General features: G+C 44.1%; 1 protein-coding gene across 13 annotated transcripts in view; it reads right to left on the bottom strand.

Moving 5' to 3' along the window:
• trpm3 (transient receptor potential cation channel, subfamily M, member 3) overlaps window positions 1–23,795 on the bottom strand; it is a 90,033-nt gene that overhangs the window by 17,511 nt on the left and 48,727 nt on the right. For 4 of the 13 annotated variants that reach the window (XM_031570264.2, XM_031570268.2, XM_031570266.2 and 1 more), the window contains exons 7-16: window positions 18,442–18,616; window positions 18,038–18,161; window positions 10,874–10,946; window positions 6,511–6,611; window positions 6,289–6,423; window positions 5,940–5,990; window positions 3,225–3,365; window positions 2,371–2,400; window positions 1,852–2,144; window positions 391–619 (exon numbers count right to left, since the gene is read on the bottom strand). In XM_031570264.2, coding sequence (XP_031426124.1) covers window positions 391–619; window positions 1,852–2,144; window positions 2,371–2,400; window positions 3,225–3,365; window positions 5,940–5,990; window positions 6,289–6,423; window positions 6,511–6,611; window positions 10,874–10,946; window positions 18,038–18,161; window positions 18,442–18,616 — 1,352 coding nt within the window. Of the gene's footprint in view, window positions 1–390; window positions 620–1,851; window positions 2,145–2,370; window positions 2,401–3,224; window positions 3,366–3,599; window positions 3,636–5,939; window positions 5,991–6,288; window positions 6,424–6,510; window positions 6,612–10,873; window positions 10,947–18,037; window positions 18,165–18,441; window positions 18,617–23,795 lie in introns of all 13 variants that reach the window. The other 9 variants (XM_031570265.2, XM_031570269.2, XM_031570262.2 and 6 more) reach the window with 5 other exon arrangements.

Below are 23,795 nucleotides of genomic sequence, written 5' to 3'. Positions count from 1 at the left end.
ATAATTACCAGCTGCAGCAGCGTTTAAACTTGACGGCATCCAAAAATAGCCTACAGTGTTGTGTACATTTACTATTTGAGATCTTTTAATACTGTAGTTTTTCCCGCTATTAAAAATGCAATTAAATGCATGTGAAGGGGAATTCGTGAAGTTTCTTTGTCGAACAATCTTGTGGAGGGTCTTTTGTGGAGTCCTTTTTGTAGATCGTCGTTAAGTTGGAATTTTCTGCAGCCAATAATCCCCTAAAGACCCAATGAATTGTTCTTTTTGTGGACAACTCTTGTCTTTATTTCTTCTTGATTACCCATCATACACCCTATGGTAACTTGGGATGAAACATCAAGCTCAACCCAAAATGGCACGTCTCCCCTGTAAAACCCTGGCTCTCACCTTCAGTCCTGAGTTCTTACGCATACGCAGGCGGCCCATCCACATGTCGGTCAGCAGCATCTGGCTGCAGGTGTGCGCGATGAAGTCTCGGTGCTTGGCTGCGACCGCGAGCTGCAGGCAGGTGGCGTTGCTCCAGTTCTTCAGCTCGTAGGTCAGAAGCTTCATGGCCATCTGCTCGTCCTGCTTGTACGACTGGTCCAAGAGCTCCACAGACAACTGAGCAAACTCTCTGAAGAAAAAATATGGGATTGAGACCATGGCATAGATATAAATTCATGAACTAAGACACACACACCCATACACTGACAGCATGAAACCACAGGCCCACTCCTGCATATATAAATACACACACACACACACACACAAACATACATACACATTCTAATGAGCCCAGCTGTGAATTTCAAAGCCCTCCATTTGGCAGAGCTGAGAGGGTCAATCACCATCACTTTAATGGGCAACACATTTTGGCATTCAACAATTCCTCTCCTCCCTAATGACATGTGTGGTCTCTTCCCATCTCCAGTATCTCAAACTGATTCAGATACAAATCCCCGGTTCAGACAGTCCACCCAAGGATTCTCTGTGAATCATCTGTATTTTATCATGTAAGTCACACAACATCTGTGCTAGTATGGAGGACGAATCAGTGTCCGGAACTTGAGTGCGGCACAAAAGGGGTGTTTTGAAGTATAGCCTCCTGACTTTGCTCCATCTTATTTACCTTTGTCATCTCATGTTACGCCTTGTCCTTCATGTGACTTCATGTGAATCTGAATAAATATACAGATACTGTGGACTCACATTTCCTCTGCACTTGGCCACACCAATCTTCTTCTGTAGACGGATTGTAACGACCCTGGCGGGTCTAGGCCCCGCCCTGTGATATTGGCATGCCTGTTCTCTCTCTCTTGTTTTCGCAATCTCTCTCTGTCTCTGCAGCAGGTGATTGTGGACAGGTGTGTCCTTGATTGGCTGGGCTACAAAAGCCCTGACCAGCCGGTAGTCGAGGCTGCTCTGGTCCTCCCTTTTATTCTTTAAAATAACCTTTATCCTTTTAATTATTTACTTATTTTTATTGAATACTGCGTGGCCTCCCCTTCATGTTTCCTGCATTGAGCCGTGCATGTAACACGGATATAAATCCGATTGCAATTTACCGACACATATTGACACTCGAGATGAGTAGGTACTTAGATGGCAGTTGACCATAGTGCTGTCAAACACGGCTATCAAGACAGATCCATTCACACTTCTCTAACTTGCTGTTTCAGTGTGTCTCAAGACTCCCATCAATGTGGTTTTAGCAATCAGATTTCAAATGTGTCCTGCATGTATGTCAAAAGCATTTACACTTGGCATTTTAGCAATCCAACAGTAATCTGATAAGCTCAGGTTGCATGGTGACTTGTTGTAAAAGGGCTCTTAGCGTCTGGTCAGTGAGTACCAATGCTTCATCACCTGGAGTTGTGGTTGAGCTCCTGCGATATGTCGTCCACCATGTCGTTCTCCGAGGCCTCGTGGGCCATGGCTTTGCAGAGTTTGCAGGCCACCAGGGCCTTGGCCATGGCCTCCTCTCCGTGCTGCCAGAAGAACAACGCCATCTTCTGGCGCTTCATCAACACTGCCCACACCATCAGCTCGTGGTAGGGGAAGGGGAAGTGGTGGATCTCGGGGTCGTCAAGGTCGATGTCCACTTCCTCCTCACGTTTGCGTGTCGTCTTCTGGCGGCCTCTCCTGATTGGCATGTCGTCCTGGGGTGCGTGTGAAGGAAACGAACAGTAGAAGTTTGTGAGTGTGGGGCATTTCCACGACGCCAAAATAAAGGAGTTAGCAGACAGTGGGGGACGGAGCAGTGAACAACATGAGGGCTAATGGGTATAATTCCCTATGAAGACATTATCATGCATTAGGATGTTATTACTGAGGGTATTTTGTGAAGATTATATAAAGAACCAAAGATAGATACACAAGACTCACCTCCATCCCAAGTAATTTAAGCGCCTTGGGCTATAAGATAAAAAAAATTGAGAGACTCATTTATTGTCTCCATGTCTTTTTGAAGATCCAAGCAAACACTCACACTCACACACACCCTATCTAACACTCACACACCGTTTCACACACATAAACACAAACACACACACACACACACACACAAATGCACATTTACATCTATGTATTCACACACACTGGCCCACATACATACATATGCGGACTGTGCATGTGAACATACATACCTTTATCAGTGTAATCAGTGACCTCTTGTTTTTATGCGAAAGAGGAGCATGCTAAATCGAGGTTTTATCTGTTGCAGTGGAAACAGGCCATGTATGAATAATAAAAAAGCTGGCTGCCGTGTGAGTGAGATTCTGCTGCTGATATAAGTAGACCAAGCCTCCTGTGAGCCTGGTGATACAACGGTGTCTATTTTTGGGGATGTTTTCCCACTACAGCGCATTAAAGTGTATTATCTGCATAGCCATCTACAGTGCATAGTCTAATACAGAGGTGGATATCTCACTCTATCTCTCAGACTCTCCCTCTCTCTCTCTCTCTCAATCCACTCTCTCTGTCTCAATAAAAACACACTCATTCTCCCAAAGGGCACGTTGCAGTTGCTTGAAAACTGCTAGTTGTAAGTAAGAATACAACCAGTGCAAATGTATAAAAAAAAGTGAGTTTTATCATTCTATCTTTGTTTTTTTGTTGTTTTCATGTTTTCAGACGTTTAGAGGAGCTGTTCAGAGAAACACTTTTTGGGAGGGGGGGGGGGGGGGGGGCTGCAGGCTTCAGGCATGTTGCTGTGCTCTCATTTCTCTATTGTCACTTACTCTCTTGGGGCCGAAGAGGTTGTGGTAGAGCGTTCTGAACCTCTTCCTGGTGTAGTTGCAGCGGTAGGCTCCGCCCATGAGGTACTCGATGACCAATCCGATGTCGATCAGACTGATGCGGTAGTCTGGTGGGAGGTTACCCTGGAGACACCAATGTTATTCAGACAATGTTGAGCGATCCGTTGCGCATATGCGGAAGACATTACACAGAGCGAGAAGAGCACAAATCCTCACACCCACACGCTCTGACGCATGCCGCATCCACGCCACTCGCAAGCACATGAATGCACAGTCTCCGTCCACACACTCCTCTACTCACAGATAGAACTCGCTAAAAAAAACGGAATATAAAAGGAATGTGATTAGTGGATTCACCTTGAAGTAGATCCAACCGAAACCTGGATATTCTTGCTTGGAAAGAACACACAAGGTCAATGAGACAATATCATATGGAAGGGCGTTATAAGGGCGGGAACATTGACACTCGGCTAAGACCGCTTCTAGACTAGCAGCAGTGCTGGATTGGCGGAGATAAAGCACAAAGCCTAAAGGCCAGTCCAGACACTGACAAATAATGATGGGAAGATGGAGGAGAAGGATCACTAAATCACTCACTGGCTCCACTTGATGTTCGTTTGATTTCAGTCTCCATGAGAAAGGTTGTTCTAAACAGGGGGTTTGTGTGTTTAGAGAACCAAACTGAACTCTTGTGGGCGGGGGTAGGGTGGGATGGGGTGATAAGCTCTTTTCTTTCTTTCGGTCTGCCACTGCACTTGGGCTTGCCTTTCAAATATTTGCTACGAGTGAAATCCTCTGAGCTGAGATCCTGAGATCAGACATCAAACAATTTAAGAGGCGAACAAAGAGAGGCTGCTATAATCACTGACTGGATGCTGCTCCTTCTACAAAACCTGATCCTAATCCTAATTATTATACAGCAACAAAATTCAATTAAAAACTCCAGACCTGACCATTTAAAGTCTCAATTGGACTCAGTGAAGCACAAACTTTATGTTAGGACACAGTCAAAATAAATGAATCCCTGCCAGTTCTTTTGAGCGTCTAAAAAAAGGCAAGACGTGTTCAGAGGAGAACCATTATTGAGAGTCAAGAAAAGAACTGAGTCGAGGTGACAAGTGCCTCACAAATGATTTGTGACCCTGCATTACAGCGATACGTGGGACAGCCTGCTATAATGAGTATCTGACGACTTGTCATCAGAAGCAGTTATGACAGAGGTCTAGCTGAAAGCAGCTGCATTCGGAATATACAGAGTCAGCAGACAACCTACCCAAGTCGTCTCATCAGGACTCTTATTGATTTTAGATATATCCAGTGACAGCCCGCTTCAGTGAGACTTGTGGCAGCGTTGTGAATCAGGTACACCTCAGTGTTGAGACAGTTAGCGTGGTTGGTTTTCAAGTGATATGCTCATATAGATTAATGTTGTCATATTGTTTCGGTTATCTCCAATTCAAAACACACCAGGAACCCCCAAAAGGTGAAACATGGGTTTTTAAGGGTACACAAGGGTAAAAAAACAGAGAGCCTGTGCTTTCTCTATAGGATGGTTTTCTTATCAAAGCTTCTAACTTGTGTGTGTCTGTGTGTGTTTGTGTTTGTGCCTTGCAGACTCTGGCTAACTGCATAACTGCAATACATGCTAATGTGAGCCAACACTGCTGACAGACCTGAACAAGATTAAACGCAGGGTAAAGCAGTGCCGGATTGTTATGTTGGTGGAAAGCTTAACTTTTTGCATGAAGGTTTGAAAAGCGAGATCACAGAAAGAGCATGGAATGTGCCGACGGAACACCTTTTCTTCCATAGTGCGCACATGTTCATCACAGAGCCTGTGGCTGATCAAATGGTAATTGGCTGAGACCTACTTAGCTGACAATGGTGGCGAGGCCGGTTCAGGCGATTATGTCTGAAACACTGCATCCCACATGTTATGAAGCGGTATAAGAGTGTGTATGACCTTTATTCCTTTATTCATAAATCCATTGTCCCTCTCCTTTAACACACACATTTAACTAGTCAGCCATGCCAGGTACTAGAAAATGCAGATAAACAAATAACAGCAAACAGACAAACAGAAAAACCAAACCCATGAGCACTAATATATCAACTAAGATGCTGCATGTAGCCCTGAGTACAAAGACTCAATAAAAATGATTGGTATCAGAAAGAATGACCCCAGGGCTTTCAATACTGTTCAATTGATTTACGTCACCTTCCGTCACCCATTCCCCTTTTACAGATTAGTACAAGAGAGATTATGGTACTCTTTGCAAGAGGCAAGTTTTTCTCCACACTAACAGAGGAACACACACAGCTATACAACACCATGTGCTAGAGCTCTGGGGTAGTTCCCGTGAGTACCAATATACCAGGCTTTGGTCTTTAGGACTAAAACCTGATGACTGGTATTGCCATGACTAAAGCAGTGGCCACACAAACAAACAGCAGTGTGTTTACAAGATGGAAGCTCTTGCTGAGGCAACTTGTACTGTGCGTGGCATTACCAGTGGAGCTGTACCCACATGGAAAAAAGAAAATGACACTTAAAAAAAAAGAAAACTGCATGAAAAAGCAACACGGTCTACGCAGCTAGCTCTTACTCTAGTCACACACATACACACTCACACCCATTCATACACATGCATACACCAGAAGAGATACCACCTACTGTGAACACACACTGTATCGTACCTTTTTGACATCCCGCACAAGATGGTAGAGTGTGTTTGAAGGTCCGTGCCTCTGTCAAACAAAACAAAGAACAAGACGTCATCCGTCTGCAAGCAAGCCTTTTGATGGATGGGTGGAGAACTTCAAAAGACCTTGGAAATAAATTACTATGCCACATCTCTCTGAACTATTAGACTACTGTAAGGTTTCAATATGCCTGGAAGGCCGTTTCAGCCAGGTTTTAACAGTGGAGGAGAAACCAGCAGTTTTGTGCGTGTGTGTGTGTGTGTGTGTGTGTGTGTGTTTGTGTGTGAGTGTGTGTGTGTGTGTGTGTGTGTGTTTGGTGTGTGTTTGGTGTGAATGTAACTACCGTGTTGTACAGCTCCTCCAGTCTGCTGAGGGTGAGGAAACGATGCATGCTCACTCCATTCTCGATTAGCAACTTCACAAAGTCCACCCGGTCCAGCACCAGGGCATCCAACATGGACTGCTCCAGGGAACCCACCTGGGAGCAGGAGTAGCAAATGCGTAGGTTAGCAAGACAGTGGCTCCTGCCCGTAAAAAAAAGGTTTCACTGGACATTGTACCTTACCGGCCATTGCTGCCCGTATATGAAGATCTGACTCCGGGCGATGTCAACTCTGTTCCATGCCAAGGCCAAGCTCAACTGGTCAGGTGCAGACGCATTTGCACCTGTGCACACGGAAAATATTTCTGTTATCCATCCACTGCGAACATATCTAAACCATAACCAGAAGGACCAACCCTAACCCTTACCTACACAAACATCCATCCAACAAAAACATTAAAAAAATGTGCTATAGCAAAATAATGAGATAATAGATTTTAAGGTTTAAACTAGGGCTGTTAGCGTTAACGCGTTAATCTATGCGATTAATGCGGCCGCGATTAACGCAATAAAATATTTTAACGCAATTAACGCAACTTGCCTTTAGTTGCCTTTATTTGGATAGTTATGAAGTTATGACAGGAAGCGATGCGGAGAAGAGGTGGGGAGAGGATTGGGAAATTACATCAGGCCAGACTTGAACCTGTGTCCCCTCGGGCAATGTAAGTAGGGGGCTTGGCCTACCAATAGCCCCCCTTGTTCAAAGTGGGGAATGACAGAAAAAGTTTGAGAACCACTGCGGTAGTTGAAGATGGAGAGAGCTGAGGGATTGTTGGGCGGAAAGTTTCTGTTTAATAGGCAAAATTACGGAACAATCGACAAAACTAAAGTTGTATGTAGCATTTGTCAAATTGAATTTAGCTATCACAGAAGCAGCTCGTCTTTAAGTTATCACCTTAATGCAAAGCACCCGACAGAAAGCAGTCCCAGGTTAGATGGTCGCCAACCCACACTCTACGACTTCTCTAGTAATATAACTAGACCAGTCCGTGAAAAGGTTACCAACGCTTTAGCAGTTTGGGTTGCCGGTGACTGTCGGACCATCAACATAGTTAAGGACGTTGGGCTGACTGAGGTGATTCGAATTGCTTCAGGAGACAACTCTTATGATTTACCGTCGAGGGGCACCATTGTGTCTCGCATACATTCCTTTTATGACGGCGAGAGAGCACGAAAAATTCAGCTCCTCGAGCAAGCTGCCACTGTCACTGGTGACCACTGGACATCAGTCAGCAATGACAATTACCTGGGTGTCACAGCTCATTTGATTGACAATGTATGAAAATTGAGACATTTTTCATTGGAAGTAAAAAAAAAAAACCAGACAAACAAACTTTTAATCGCGATTAATCTAGATTAATGAATTTCAAAATGTGAGATTAATTAGTTAATTTTTCTATTGACAGCCCTAGTTTAAACACAAGTGCCAATGGGCTACCTTTCACTAGGCATTGGTATTTGCGATTGTAAAAACTAATATTAATGCAGTGAATCAAACAGATCGTGCTCAGGGGTCCCACCATTCTGAAAAAGGAAATGCAATTGAGATACTGACAAACTGAACCGACACAGTTCTGAGTGTTGTCTACAAAAAGAGATGAGATGATTAAAGAGACTCTTCGTCCTGTTTTAATGCTCCAGCCCTCACACCCAGACCCATCCATCAAATTACATTACAGAGAGTAAAAACCGGTCTGCAGAGATGTATAATAAGACATAATAATAGACATCTAATAAGAACCCACACAGTACAATATTCCTGCTCTATTATTTCAAGAATATTTCATCAACCATACTTATTAGTGTGAAACTTAGTACTTAGTACTAAGTGACAGGCCTTACATACATCTTAATAATTGAAGTCACTAAATAATTTAACAAGTCACTTCAAAATCTCTATGTGCTGTCAAAGCAAGCAGATACTTCAGAAAGACAATATTGGTTGTCACATTAAAATCCTGGCTTTCAAATTGCACTCCAACTGATAGCCACGCCATACATTATTAATTGAAAAAGAATGACACAGGTGGGCTGACTCAGACACTATGCTCAGCCATCTCTACTTCATCATTAGGGGCTTTTATCTGCACTCTGCTGCCCCTTTCTCCTCGGAGGGCCCATGCGGCTCATCATCCAGTCTCAGCACCATCTCATCACTAGCCTGGTGCCTGCCTCTCATCTTCAGACTCACTGCAATCACAGCGGTGGCCAAACCAAGCAGGACGGAGCTCATCAGCGCAGTGCACACATGCATGGAAGTGGTGTCGACACTGCGTGCGGGACCCCTCTGTGTCTCATTTTCAGCTTGGGAAATCCTAATGTCGACGGCAGTAAAGCAAATGCAACTGTAGATATGGTAGGAAGAGTAGGACTGGTGGAGCATGCATGAGACAGAGGGTATTGCGAGGGAGTAGTTGCCAGTATTTCGCAAGTATATCCTCTTTCCTTGGGGAACATCATTGTGCAGACTCTGAGAGGAGTCCTTTGGCAGAAGAGTTTTCCAGTGTACTAGGTTAGAGTGGATGGCTATGGTGCATCGAAATAACAAGCAAGAGTTATGCTGTTTTTTAAAGCTTTGGAAGATTTCTGTGGACCTCATAACCACCATTCATTGTGTGAAGGTTTGACATCGGCCTCTTCTGTTATAGAGCATGACCTGAGAAGCGTTGTACAGCACCCGTAGTCTACCCTTTAGTTGTTCAGGCAGCACCTCTAGGGATGAATTGGTGTCAAGTACCAATCTAATTCAAAAGTCCTGACAAAGGTGTTGCTCTGTATAGCTATGTCATTTGTAAGGTCTTTGGCAGTGGAATTTGACTCACACAAACCAATTCTCCTATCATTCCAATGCGGTGGTCCTACAGATCTACTGGCTTCTGTAGGGCAGATGTAGTGCCAGGATTTCTGTTCAATGAGACTTCTGTTTTTCCAGCCATCAACCCTGTAGTCTCCAGACTGTGAAACAGTTACATTGACAGGAAAAAAAGAAATGCTCCCAATCCTTTCCAAACGATTGACAAAGCCAATAGAATACCCTGGTTGAAGGGAATGAGACTCAGAGGAGTTAAACAAAAGTAGCTCTCCTTCTAGATCTTTGTAACAAAACACAGTAATCGGCCTGCTCCGTGTTGTCGATGTAAGATGTGACATGATGTAAGATCTTGACTGAAATTAGCACCACTTCTGAACAGCATCAGAGAAAGTGCGACTGCACTAACTGTCATCATTAAAGCACTATCACATGTGCTCATATTTGCTTTAACACTTGTGCCTATCTTCCTGTGTGTTGCAACTGAGAGATGATTTAAAGATGACAAGCCTCCAGGGGTGACTGAGCCAGGGGAACTGCACATCAGAGAGGATCCTCTATAGATCACAGATCAAGGTCTCCTTGTGTGGCCCATAGGTGAAGTCACATCTTCCTCTGAAGTGTTTTCACAACATACCTTAATTACATGAAATTAACCCCAGTGTCCCTTCATTCAATGGGCTCAATATGGTGGTCTATATGTAATGAAATTAGTTGAATTTACAGGCTTGAAATTTTATTGTGCACTTGAACTTATAGCTAAACCAACAGGCTGCTCACTACGCTCCTCAACTACTGACCTACTGACCTAGTTGGTAGAGATACCCTGTTGTAGGTGTGAAAAAATACACTCCATTCTGTCATGACAAGTGGCAAAGTTACCTCTTACAAAGTCTGTCACACTGTCCTGCTATGTTTAATAGTGTCTTTCACTGATAAAATGAGTAATTTCCCCACTACACTGGGACTTGCCAGGAGGGCATGAAGAACAGGATCACTAAGGATGCAGCAGAGCATGAATAATGTAAGAGTTTTGGATCTGACTGTCCACTTGACAATGGCTGTGCTACTCTGAAGCTGCTCTCCTCAAAGAAAATCAATCTCCTGGAATGGATTAAGGCACCCGTCTCTGAAAACAGAGTAAGTAGTTTACTCTGTTTCACAGTCAACAGTCCCTCTGGTTTTTCAAATCAATACTAGATGCTAAAAAAAAAACAATCAGCCTATTGATACACATTGAATAATGTGTGTCTTTGTGTGGGCCTTTTGTTAGCCCAATCCATTGCCCTCTCAAAGCATAACACAGAAAACCCCCAGGATAACTGGAGACTGTAAATAGTTCTGAGGGTATCTGACAGCTCAGCAACTGCAGGATTTGGAGATTGCATTGAATTTCCTCCGCTGCCTGAAAGCCAAGTGTAATAATAGAGGCAGAGATGGGTGGATGAGACCCTACTGTCAGTGCTGTCATGTGAAGTGCCTGTCATCCCTTACATATTACCAAACGTCAGCAAGCCGCTAATGAGACAAGGAGGAATACCTTCATGGGAGCGCACTGGAACACTTGTATACATGCAAGGGATCAGGTAAGCAGCCACTGCCAACCTCAAGAAGCAAAATTGGTGGTCTGTATCTGAGTGAAACCTTTGTGTAAACCTTTTTGTTGTTGTTGTCAAACCAAAGCATCCCTATAATACATCAGTGCACAGGTATGAGGGGACGCAGATGATATGATACCTTTGAGCAGAGCGGTGAGGATGGCTAAGTCGATGTCCTGATGTCCTTCGGACCCCATCCGGAACACAGTAATCTGGAGGAGATGGTAAAACAGGGGAGGAGGACGGCAGTGAGAATGTATCAGATTCAGCGTGTATCAGCAGACTGTATCAGATACTTCGCGTTTAGAATCACAGGGCCCTGATAACCACAGTGTGAGGTCCAATACAAAGAAATTGTCTACCCCAGGCTGCTTGCCATTAAGCTCACTGTCCTTCACATGCAGTCAGTTTCCAGGCTCTTAGAAATGAATGCAAGCAAACGACGGCATTCTTTCTTGCTAGTGGACTGAAGAAGCAGGAGATAGAGTCCGTTTTGGCCACCATTCAGAAACTTCTTCACCTGTCACTCAGCATAACCAATCGTTTTACGCAAAACAGAGCTCTTTACAACATGAAAAGTGGTGTGTGGTTATTCTATTGTATGCATATGGTATGTGGCATCTATCCTTTAATTTCTTTATGTAGCAGATTGCCTCTTCCTTTACCATAGATCAGGGTGTAAGAGGGTTATTTCTCAACACACTGAGTTATGACGGTGCCTGCAATATGACTCATAAAAGGCTGCACAAATGTGATTTGCATATAGCTCTGCTGTGCAAGGGGATTAGAGTACAGTAGGGCCTGAAGAAGGAACTGGGGGAGGAAGGGAAAATAAGAGAGGGAGAGAGAGAGAGCGAGCGAGAGAGCTGGTGTTACGGCTGCATTGCCAACACACTGTGTGCCGCATTATGGCACACACATGAAGGGCACCTTGCCGCACCACATATGGGAAGCGTGTGACCAGAATTCCTGAGTGCTTGAACGCTCTGGCTAACTAGCACCAGGAATTGATTCTTCATCACCGGGTCTAATGCTGGTCCACTAATGCATCGCTTGTCTGAACTCACCTCTCTGTAATGGAGAAATCTGTTGGCCTCCACTGCTATGCTTCACTGGTCAGCCTAATTTCCCTGCTTCCATACCCCACCTCCACGCTCACCTTCCCCAGCCAAACCCACCCCATATGTGGGTACAAAGGTACTTAATTTGACAAATGGGGAATGTATGCACCAGTTATCCTTACAGTGAGAGTCAGTGAGCCGTGCTGGATGTTGCAGTGGAATGCATATAGGAAAAGACTTCTGGACTTTGTCACAGGTCCACTGACACATTTGCATGTACATGTCAGGGACTGCCGTGGTTTACACACAGATGCGCGCGCATGCGCTTACACAGATGCTTACATGCATGCACACACACACACACATGCTCACACACATGCTTACATGCACACACACACACACATGCTCACACACATGCTTACATGCACACACACACATACACCCACGAACACACACAAACACCCACACACGCACACACACAAACACACACATACATACACACACTCTGGTGTGTGAATGGATGCATGTAGCATGCATTTGCTCTCTAGAGGCTAGCTTGAGCGAGTGTGTGGGACCCGTGATGACCTTTGTCTGCAGGAAATAAGGGATGGTGAATGGAAGGCAACGATATCGACTCCACCGGCTTGGAATCGGCTCTCTAAAGAGCTCCGGTGTGGGGCTGGAGAAGGCAATTACTGTGTGGATGGAGAGAGCAAATTACAGGAGCCCCAGTTATTGATGACCTCATGTGAGTGACCCTGGCGAGGATCCAAGTGTCATTGACCTCTGCACCTTACTTTCTTTCACTGCACGAGGGAGGGTGCTTTAATTCTGTCCACACGTGGGAGTACCACTGAGCGACCAGCCATGTAACGTTCCATCATAATAAGTCATTATAGAGGAGGGTTACACACCCATTACTTGTACAGCCCACAGTAGTTACTGGTTGCCGTGCAGGGAAGACCACAGATGGATTAACTGCCTGTGTTGCTCAAAGGTCTACCTTAACATTTCATATAAAAGCAACACTGCGTCACGTGATCACAGACAGTTTGTTTTTTCTTCCCCCCCCCCCCCCCCCCCCCCGCCTCAGACGAGAATCAGGGTTGACGTACAGGAAATTACATTAACCAAGATTGATGTGCCTCTGGAGTTGCTGAATTGATTATTTAATGCATTTTAATTCTCCCCCATAATTCTTACAAGACACACTTCAACATGGCCAAGGTTAACGCACAACCCAGTCCAAGGTCCCTGGACCTCATGTGTCATGGCTGCATGAATCTTGTTCATCACCCAGCTACGTCATGTCACGTCTTAGATCAGATAAACTCCTGGGGGAAACATAGTAGAGATTACCCATGGCCAAAGGTAGAGGCTCTGTTTTCACACCCAAGTCGGTCAGAGACTTGATACTGTGGGGCAACAGCAGATACTGAGATCTTGACTCATAGACAGTTTCCAGGTGTAAAATAAGGTCAATTATTATCTCCTACATCAGGTTGTTACAACAGACCTAAGGATGACATTACAACATTAGATGACGATTTCAACATGTTTCTCTATCGTGTTACTCATGAGAATTTTTTTTCCATTAGACGGTTGCAATTTTTGTTTTTTTTTAAAAGAAGAAGGGGCTTTCTCACTGGTGGTGTTTGAATTTGCGGAATTGTGGTCCCTGGCAAGGGTTACATGGGATCATGCACCAACACCGCTGCTCACAACATCTCTCTCGGAGCAGGGGAGTTTGGGCCCTTTGATCCCGTAGCAGTGCACGTGGCCACGGAGGATGTCTTCATGGAGGATGTCTCCGTGCGTGCTGCTGCAGAGGCCGCTGAGGCAACATTCATCTTCATTTAGCAAGATGAAAAAATGTCTCTCATCCCCAACCATAAAATATACAAACGCCACGAGCCCTCTGTCCCAGTTCTCAGCAGCTGCTGCCGCCAGAATACTGAACGCTTCCTTCACAATCTTTCAATGCATTTAACCAATCAATCAATTAGCTGATTCAGTCACATTGTAGAAATGCATCGTGAAGCTTAAACCAATACTATGTCTATTGGTTTATTCGTTTACTTCAAATTAATGGTGGACTCTCAGGGAAATGGCTACAAGTCCTGTTAAGCCATTTTGTAACCCCCCAACCCCCCCCCCCCCCCTCCATAAATACATCAGGACACAGGGAAACAAAGCGCCAACAGCTGCAATGCGGAAACGCAGAGTCTGGGACCGCATACTCAATCAAATCATCTGTGCTAATAGACTTATCCCCATGCCCAGAGGTTAAGGAGAGGGCTACATTTGTAAGCATCAGAACTACTCGTCATTCAGTGATATAGTACATACATCTTAGAAGTATGCAATGCAGTGATAACACACTCATTTTGGAACTAAAAGCAAGGGCATGTATGCTTAAACTAACATTACACATTCCGTTTTGTATTACACTATAAACAATTACACCATTTTTACTCCACTAAGTGCTTGACCTCATATGCTGGAAAATGTAATATAGGACCATTTTATCAATACTCTTCAAAGATAAATAAATTCGGTACATAATGTTGACCTTATTATTTCTAAAGGTTGCACAAATTAAATTAGCAACTACTTAGAATTCAGTTAATGAAATATCTGGAGGGAAAATCAAACAAAATCTACGGGAGTTTCCTCTGGAGGTGCAAAACCCTGCAGTATTGAAATTAGTTAATGGGGTTTTCAGGCATTATAATAGAAGATGTCATCAGCTGATGCATCTGTTTATGCAAATAGCAAGATGTGGGGCACAGTGCATTCTAGCAGCACGCTTTCAAGTACTCCATGACTGCAGTTTAAGGCGTAAATAATCATTTGAAGGACATGTGCCACCCTCCAGTGTCTGACGGTCTGCCACGCACCTTAGTTAATCAGAGAGACACACGTCAGCTGTAGACAAAGCCCACATCCTGTCCAGCTGAGAGAGAGAGCATGCGACAGAGAGACCAGAAGACAGAATCTCACAGACACCTGACTGCAGAGATTAGACTTTCCAGCGTGGCCTTGAGTTTTAACAGACCCCCTCCTTCTCCTCCTTGCTTGTTCCTTCTCCTTCACCGTCTCCCACTGCAGTGTGGCCACAGAGGAGCCTTGCCCCAGGGGGATTTGGACCGGGCTGGCTGCTGCCTGTCACCTTGATTTATAGATCCATAATTTTTCCACTGTAGAAAACATAGGCCTCCATGGTGAATGGAATTGGAAACACAATCACACTCCGCAAACCAGCAGGAAAACGAGTATGTGAAAAGTGATCCCCCCCCCCCCCCCCTCACTATATTTCTGTATATGTGAGTGTGGTTGAGTGTGTGTGTGTGTGTGTGTGTGTGAGTGAATATATGTACATCCACATAGGCTTTTCTCTAGTTCTCTATTTCTCGAAATAACCCACACATTTATGGGTCTCCATAATTCAGTTCACTTCACATTATAGGCTTTCAGCAGTGATCCATGAGATTTCCAACCCAGTCCATGATCCCGTGATTACGCAACCAAATCTTGTGAGACATGTAGTATTACTCCTCCTCACTCTTACTGAGATGAACCCCCCAGGAAGCCGACTCCACTTAAGTTTGGAAAAGAAACAGAGCCAAGATACATCACACCAAACTAACCAACCAAACTAACCAACCAAAACGACGACAAACTACTACTATACACAACTATTAACTGACTTCAGCCTCTCGGCCACAGACCATGGAAATGTTATTGCGGTAAACCAAGCTAAATCAGCAACCCTCACCAAACTATGGTGCATATTCATCCTACACAGTTTGGCTACGTCTGTGATCGAGCCTTTCTGAGAGCCAAAACAAATGACAGATACCACAGATACATGCAATTCAGCAATCCTTGTAAAATAGCAGGTTAATATTGTCTTGTACAACAGAATAATATGAAATCAGAAAGCTGTCATTCTTCCTGGGGCATACTGTGAGCCCAGTGCACAACACCACATCTGTGAGTCTTTCAAGCCTACTTAATATCCGCAACAGATCCTCTTTGCAGCTGTGTACCACCAGGTGGAAGAAGTAGGGTCATTTCCATTTTATTCCATTTGAAGACAAATCAATGGAACCGGGTGGAAAATCTTCACCTCCTAACTATAACGTTTGTGAATCTGCCTCAGGGGCCAGTTTGATATTTGCAAGTCAACAGGATGAATTGATTACATGCTGACCGAAAGTGCATGAATTGTGCACGTGCAAAATCCTATAAAAGAGACAAAGAAGCCAAATCAGTTATGTCCTGGCCATTAAGTATGCTAGTATGCGTTTAGATCATTTACACCTTAGATAATAGTCTGAAGTAACATGTTAATATAAAAGACTTTTCATCATGTATCATATTTCTCTCTAACCCTACCCTTCCCTTTGCAAGGTCAAACAAACGATTTCCTACATTTTCTTCAACACCCACTGTCCATGTCAGTTTCTTACCAACGCACACCGTGTGTGACTCAGACATCTATTCACACTTTTCTGTTTAACTCTCCTCTGCGCCGCAGCTTTCACTGGGAATAACACAAGCTCAGAGCAAAGCGCCTTGTTGTCGACTCTACCTGCAATTGTAACACCGTGAGTGTGTCCTTGGGAAAGGAAAAGAGAGGGAAATTGCATCCCCTGGACTGCAGGCAGAAGACTGTACACTGAGGGATTTGTGGGCTTGACTCGAGCGAGCTGGAGGTTCTCAGCATGCTGAGATCACATCTGCCAGATCATCAGTCCCCCGCAGTCCCCCGTGGAGCAGCTACGATGAGATTTCAATATGTACGGGTTTCAATCTCTTTCACTTTGTCTTCATTCTCATTCATTCTCTCCCTCCCCCTCTCTCTTTCGCTTGGTGGGTGAGTGTGAGTGTGGATTTGTATGACCTTGGTGCTTTTGAGTGAGCATTTTTGGATTGTTGGTATGTTAGTGTAGGGGTGCATCCCTGTCTCCACCGGATGTACATGTCAAAAGAGGACTTGTGTGTGTTCATGCTGTCTAAATGAAGGAATGTAAGAGTATCATGCCACGACAGGACAAAGGCATCACAGACAAATAAACAACACTGAATTTATGGCACGAACACAATGGTTTATTTGATTTATTTCAACAAAAATGTTTTGAAAAAATGGAGAAAGGAAATTTGAAAAGGTTGAAAGAAATGCAGATACATAAAATAGAATCAATAACATAGCATGCAGATTCACTGAGTCACAACACTGAGAACTGAAAAAAACATCTAGTGACATTCATGCAGACCACCACATACACAGATATGGAGTTTAACACAGTGTGCTGAAGCTGTAGCCAGGGGGAGGTAATGTTTAGACATAGACCCGAGCCTAAGGGATGTTTCTGGCCATAAATATTTAAAAGTGGGCATTTGCTTTTAACAGCATGTACTCATTTTCACAACAGACCAGAAAAGAAGTTGCCTTTCAAGAGACAGCCAACATGAATTTTGAACAGAATCCTAATAATTTTGGCTGGTTCAACCAGGAGTTTGTGATAATGCTCTTGGGGCAGGAGCTACATTATATTGGATGGGACAACCACTTCCACACTGAGTGGGGATGTGATTGGTGGTGCTGCTAACTTCTAACATGTTTATGACACGGCTTGCCCTGAAAATGGGAGTCATCCCCGTCATTGAGATGTGCCTCACACGAAGGTGACATTCATTTGAGGAAATCCTATCTGTCATCGGCCATGGGGAGAATTGCTCGTCAAGCACAAGTTACTGTGACATTTCTCAAGTCAAATCCCTCCCAGCAGGTGCCACCCAAGCGCTGATCCACACCAGGGACAGAATGTCAGGTCACGACCAAACAGGAAAAAAAAAGTTAATGGCCATGATGTAGGTGCTCCGAAACAAACTGAGGGATTTGGTGTAGCTGTTTAGGATGTGTGCTCATCCAAATGGTTGACACAAAATGCTGCCTGAAAAATCTTACTTCAAGTTCCAATTTTTTCTTTTACCCCTGGGTACAGCTGAGAACACACAAACACATGAAGTAATTTTCCTAAACAAGAGTCTACCGAAGTCAGGATGAAATTCTTCCACTGGACATTTCTCCAAAGTCCAGGTTAAATTCAAATTTGAGAAGAGTGAACCCTGAAGATGATGCAAGGTGGGGGAAACACACGTGTCGGACTACACTAAAGGGTTACGCTAAAGGGCTATCCTAACGGGCTATGCTAACGAACTAGCTCACTTACCAGCTCCTTTTTCTTCATGCACTCCATGAGGATGATGAAGAGGTGCTGGGCTTGACTGCGACTGTAGGTGAAGGTCTTCTGAATGGTGACCAGAAGCTGATCGCGCAAGGATTCATTGATGATCCTGCTGAGACATAGGACCAAGTGTAGACACAGACACACACACACACACACACACACACACACACACACACACACAACACAAACACAAACACAAACACAGGGAGAAACATACACGCAGGGCAAAATTAGACAAGTATTTTTCTGTGAAAGAAAACCCCGCCAAAACCGGCATTCACCACTGCAGATAAATAGAACAACCAATGAAACGTGCGACAGAAAGGGAAAATTAAAACATCATCTCCTTTTAATTCATCAGTCTCGTTTCTGGCACTGACACGCACCCGCCTTCCTCCGAGTACTTGTGCCCGAATGCCAGGATGTCAGATGCCCGTCCACTGCCATCACACACCACCACGGGCACTGGCGGCGTGTCTCTCAGGTATTCCAGAACAATGGAGATGACATTTGGCCCCCCTTCCACGATCAGTGCCACCACAGGCACCCCCTGTCCAATCCCTATAGAACAGAAAGACAGAGAGAGAGAGAGAGAGAGAGAGAGAGAGAACACTGTAACAGATTTGTGTTGTCCTGAACACAGCACAAACAAACGGTTGTTAAATAGAGGATGTTTATATGTCGACACTCCAGCGTACTGACCGCTTTGCTTAAGTGCCTGTTTTGTCTGTTTTGTGCTGCCTGTTATGCTTTTATATTCAGACCGCTTCAACCTCAGTGACCTGACTAAAAGCAAGACCTACCTGCACACTTCAGAAATGCTTTTTTCCAGTAACTAGGTCACACACATACAGCTGCATGCTGTAAAAGTCACAAATTAGCCATCTGAAATCAGCCTCGCATCCACCGCTCAGAGAAAATTAGCAGTGATTTGGAGTAATTAGCTGGTGCACCTGACGCTGTGCCGGACTATAGATGCAGGAATGCAGTGAAGATGATAAAGGACTCAGAGAAGACTCAAGTCCCCAGAGACTGTCATATATTTAGTCTACACTACACTACTACGACTACACTATTTTCGCCATTTTGGATTCAATTCAAAAGGGTTTCAACACACAGATTGTCCTCGGAGACCAAGAGGACAGAGCATCTGCCAAGTCAGAACGTGTTCTTTATTAGATAAAATGCATTTTGCTGCTTTAAATGTGCGACCAAAACAACAGGTTGGTGCACACCTAATCCAAGAAATTATTCATCATAGAAATTCATGCACTGTACAGATTTTCATACGGCTTATGTAGCAGAGGATTTCCTTAATCCTGACAGCGGTAAAATGTCATGGTGGGCGCAGAGGCAAAAATATAGCATATGAGCCAATGAACCTGTTCAACGCTACACATTGATTTCAAGACTTTCTATTTTTTTTGGAGTACTGAGAAGCATTCAGCACACTGTCAGCATTTCAAGTTTCACTTCAGATATTCAAGGCTTTACCTCTAGCCTTAAGAGGTAAAAGTCATACATTTGTATTAAAATCACTGCACTGGCTACCTGTTAGTTTTAGAATAGATTTCAAGGTTCTCCTACTAGTCTATAAATCACTCCATAGTCATGCACCTGAATATATAACAGACATGCTCTCAAGGTACACACCCAGTAGGTCCCTGAGGTCCTCCGGCACTGAACTTCTAACAGTTCCAAAAGCCAGGACAAAGAGACGTGGGGAAGCAGCTTTTAGTTTCTATGCCCCCAACCTTTGGAACACTCTGCCAGAATACCTAAGAATGGCTGAAACGGTTGAAACCTTTAAACATGCACTTAAGACATACCTCTTTGATCTCGCTTATCACTCACTGTAAAATGTATTTAACATTTATGGAACATTTATTTATTTACTTATTTCTGTCTCTTTTCAAGTGTTTGTACCCCCCCCCCCCCCCCCCCCCAGCAGCTGTCTCTTAGTTTGACGATAACTGTGCTGAGCAGTCCTTTATGGTGCCAGTGCGGTTAGTACGTAATTTCCTGCTCATTTATCTCTGGCAAAATCTGTGTCTTTTTATAAGTGTTTTGTAACTTGTAAAATGTATTTATTTAACATTAATGTACCATTTATTTATTTACTTATCTGTGTCTCTTTACAAGTGTTTGTAATCCCCCCCCAGCAGCTTAGTTTGACGATGACCGTGCTGAGTAGTCCTTTACGGTGCCAGTGCGGTTAGTACGTTTATTTTATTTTATTTATTTATCTCTTGAAAATCTGTGTGTTTTTTACAAGTGTTTGTAAACCCCCCCCCCTTTTCTTTCCTACTGTGAGGCGCATTGTGTTACTTCCTTGTATGAAATGCGCCGTACAAATAAAGTTTGATTTGATTTGATTTGATTAAAGCATATATTTTAAACACAATGTACAGACTTTTCTACAGCTTCACTGGTTTTGAAATAGTTGTGCAGCACATGGGTGGATGTGGCCTTTAGTGTGAAAGGTGTGAAAAGCTGAGTGAACATGAGCTGTGACCTTCAATGTATGAGTCACCAACAGCACAAAACTGTCTCTCCTTTCTGCTAGCCCACATGGATTTCAGCACAACTCCTTTCCTTTTGTCTTCTCCACCCTATGTGTCTTTGAGCAAATGTGGTTACGGGCTGCCCTTGCTGCAACCACAAAGCCTCTGAGACCACAGCAATCACTCTTTTTTCTTCTTTTAATAGCACGCGCTGCCACCACGTTTGGCTTTGGCAATGAAAAACCCCCTCACCTCCCAAGTTTCTGTCACATCCTGCAGCTCTGGGGGGGGGGGGGGTAAAAACACTTGGCCTGATAAGGTGAGAACATGTGATGGGCTCTGAAGGAACCTGGCCAAGGAGATTTTTATCCGATCAACACGTCAAGGAAGGAGGCCTGGAGCTTGTGAATGTGTTGGCTGTAACCGCCGTAAACACTGCTTTATCCATTTACCCGTTTCTTTTTTCTTTGCCTTCTTTACAGTTTTAATGGGGCTTAGCTGTCCATTACATATGCTAATCTCTGCATTATTTCTTCCTCGTAATGCAGTTAAATCCTAATTTTCAGATGAAAGAGTAGAGTACACATGAACACATTTTACTGCAGTGGTATGTAAATGTGTTCTAAGAAATAACAGGAGAAAAGGATCCTGGTCGAAGATCGAACTGGTCTTCTTTTCAGCTTTGCTGTATTTTGGTAGGGGATATAATACACTCCTGAAAATAATAGTGAAATAGTAATATGATATAGTTTTGAAGAGTTGAGTAAAATCGAGTAAAATACAGAAAGGGATCTGAAAGAGACATAAGCTTAGATATTTTACTTTTATGTTTCTGAAAAAGATGGATATGGCATTTTGGTATTTTGAGTAGTCACAACTCAATGTGACTGTATGCACAGTATGTGTATTTGTTATTTTCTGTGTCACTAGATAATGGATTTACAGTCATTATGGTAACTGGTGTACAGACTAAACAGGAAATGATGTCGGAGTTATGGAGCACCAGGGCATGTAGCCAGCACAGCTGTGATGGGAGAGTCGTATGCAAGCAGGTTCTGGGGCCACACAAGAGGAGAATCCTGAATGGCAGCATGACAGCCAGACTCTGCAGGAGGCAGGAAGCCCCACCGCAACCTATCACACTGCCAGGGAAAGGGGCAGATAAGGAAGGAGGGGGGATCGGGGAGGACCATATGGGTGTCTGGATAAGGAGGGACAGGAAGCCGGAGTCAGGAAGCAGTGTGAGTGATGCGGCCTCTCTGTTTGCACCTTCATGGGAGGATGGGGTCACGCTGCAGGGCATACTCAGATTTGCTACAGGAAGTGACACGCCATAAAATATAACAGGCAACGTCAAAAACAGCTGCCCATTCATGTAAGACTTGTTGGAGCAAGTGAGGGGGATTGTTGATTTGTTCGCTTTAAGACAAGCTGTGCCTCATTCTGATAAGACTATTACAATGCAAAAACTGACCTTGGCATCTATAGGAGAGCAGAGAGCTGGGCCGTAATTATAAAAAACATCATGTTCTACCTCAGTGGAGGTAAGTAAATAACTGGAAATCTGAAGTGGACATCGTACAGTTTTAACCAAGTATTCAAGCATGCAGTGTATTTATGCCTGAGTCAGTGCATTATCCCAAATAAGATTCAAATAGACGGGTTGACCTATTTACTGGTTGACCTTGACTAATTGGGGAGTGAGCTGAAGAGCAATGGCAACAGGAGCCATGCATCAGGAGATCTAAACTTCCTCAGAAAGCACAAAAGGGTAGTCAGAGCTGATAAAATCGTCATATGTTGACGATTTTACATCACTGTCTGTACTATATATACTTGCCTATTTTTTAGATGTAAATGCTTCAAAGGCTGTGAGGTATATGGTTAAAATGGGAGATAGCACACAGAGTAATAATACACATACACCATGGCAACAATTATGTGGCATATGAACAGATGCAATTCTCACAAATCTTAGATAACAGATCATACAGACAGTTTCTCTCTTGGCCTGATGTCTTGCCTGATCTTTGCCTTTGTATGATCTCTTTGTCTATCATTGTTTTATGTCAGGCTTTCAAATGCTCGTCATTACTGTGGACATCAGAATTCGAAACAGACATGTTCAAACTAGAATCCTGGGACTCCTTAGAGGAGGAAAAGATGATGCCACTGCCTTTTTACCCAGTTCAGTATTCCAGGCATTCTCTGGCTTAGGTAGCAGAATGTGCAACACCAACTCTCATGATTTATTTAGACCTCTCGCATATGGTGCAGTAGGACCACATGGGGGAGAATATGAATCTTTAAGCAGCATTACAGCCTGACATAATGCCTCCCAACAAAACAGACTTTTTATTCAGCCAGGGGAGGACCTGTAGGGTCCGCGATGCAGCGTGTGCCCCGAGCCCGCGCTAAAAGTGAGATTGATGACCTCCCTCGGCTCAAGTCGACAGGTAATCAAACCACTCAGCAAACCACCCACCTGATGCAAAACACGCTCCCCGCAGAGAGAGAGAGAGAGAGAGAGAGAGAGAGTGAGAGAGAGGGAGAGAGAGAGAGAAACAGATTGAGAGAGAGAGAGAGGAAGAAAAGGGATGGATTCCACAGAACAAACACAAATGTCTTTCTAGCAAATGCTCGTGGCCTTTTGAAAAATATTACAGTTCTAATCTGCCATGATGCAACTAACCGGATTCGTATGCAAGTGTGTGTCTCGGTGGGGCTGGAGGATAATGAACTAGTGGTGGTGTTGCTGGATAATGAGCTAGTGGTGGGGGTCTTTTGTCTTGACAGGAGGGGGGGTGTGTGTGTGGGGGGGGGGGGGGTGTCTTTATTAGTTTGATGCTGATGATGACGACTGAGCGTCCCTTTGCCTTCCCAGCCCCTTTTAATGACCCCAGGCATAGGATGACAAAGGGAAGCCCATTAGTCACATGACCTGGGAAAGGGAGGTCAAACAGTGCGCCTGCCCCTTTTGACCCTCCACGGTTCCCACAGCAGACCAACGCATGCAGATGGCAGGGTGGAGGAGGGCAGCATGCGTCCCTCTCAAACATGCAACAGGCGGAGGAGCTAAGAGTCTCTATGCTCGTCATTCGGAAGGAATCTTGTGCAAGGAACATGTAAGGCATTCTAGGGATATCTCAGCAGACCAGTAGACGTTAATCAAAGAAATTGCTAGAAAATGTTCCAATTCCATACATTATGTTGTGAACGAAAGTGTGGCATCTGAA

This window comes from Clupea harengus, chromosome 7 (assembly GCF_900700415.2).
Source record: "Clupea harengus chromosome 7, Ch_v2.0.2, whole genome shotgun sequence".
NCBI lineage: Eukaryota > Metazoa > Chordata > Actinopteri > Clupeiformes > Clupeidae > Clupea > Clupea harengus.
This window is presented reverse-complemented; position numbering and strand designations above follow the sequence as displayed.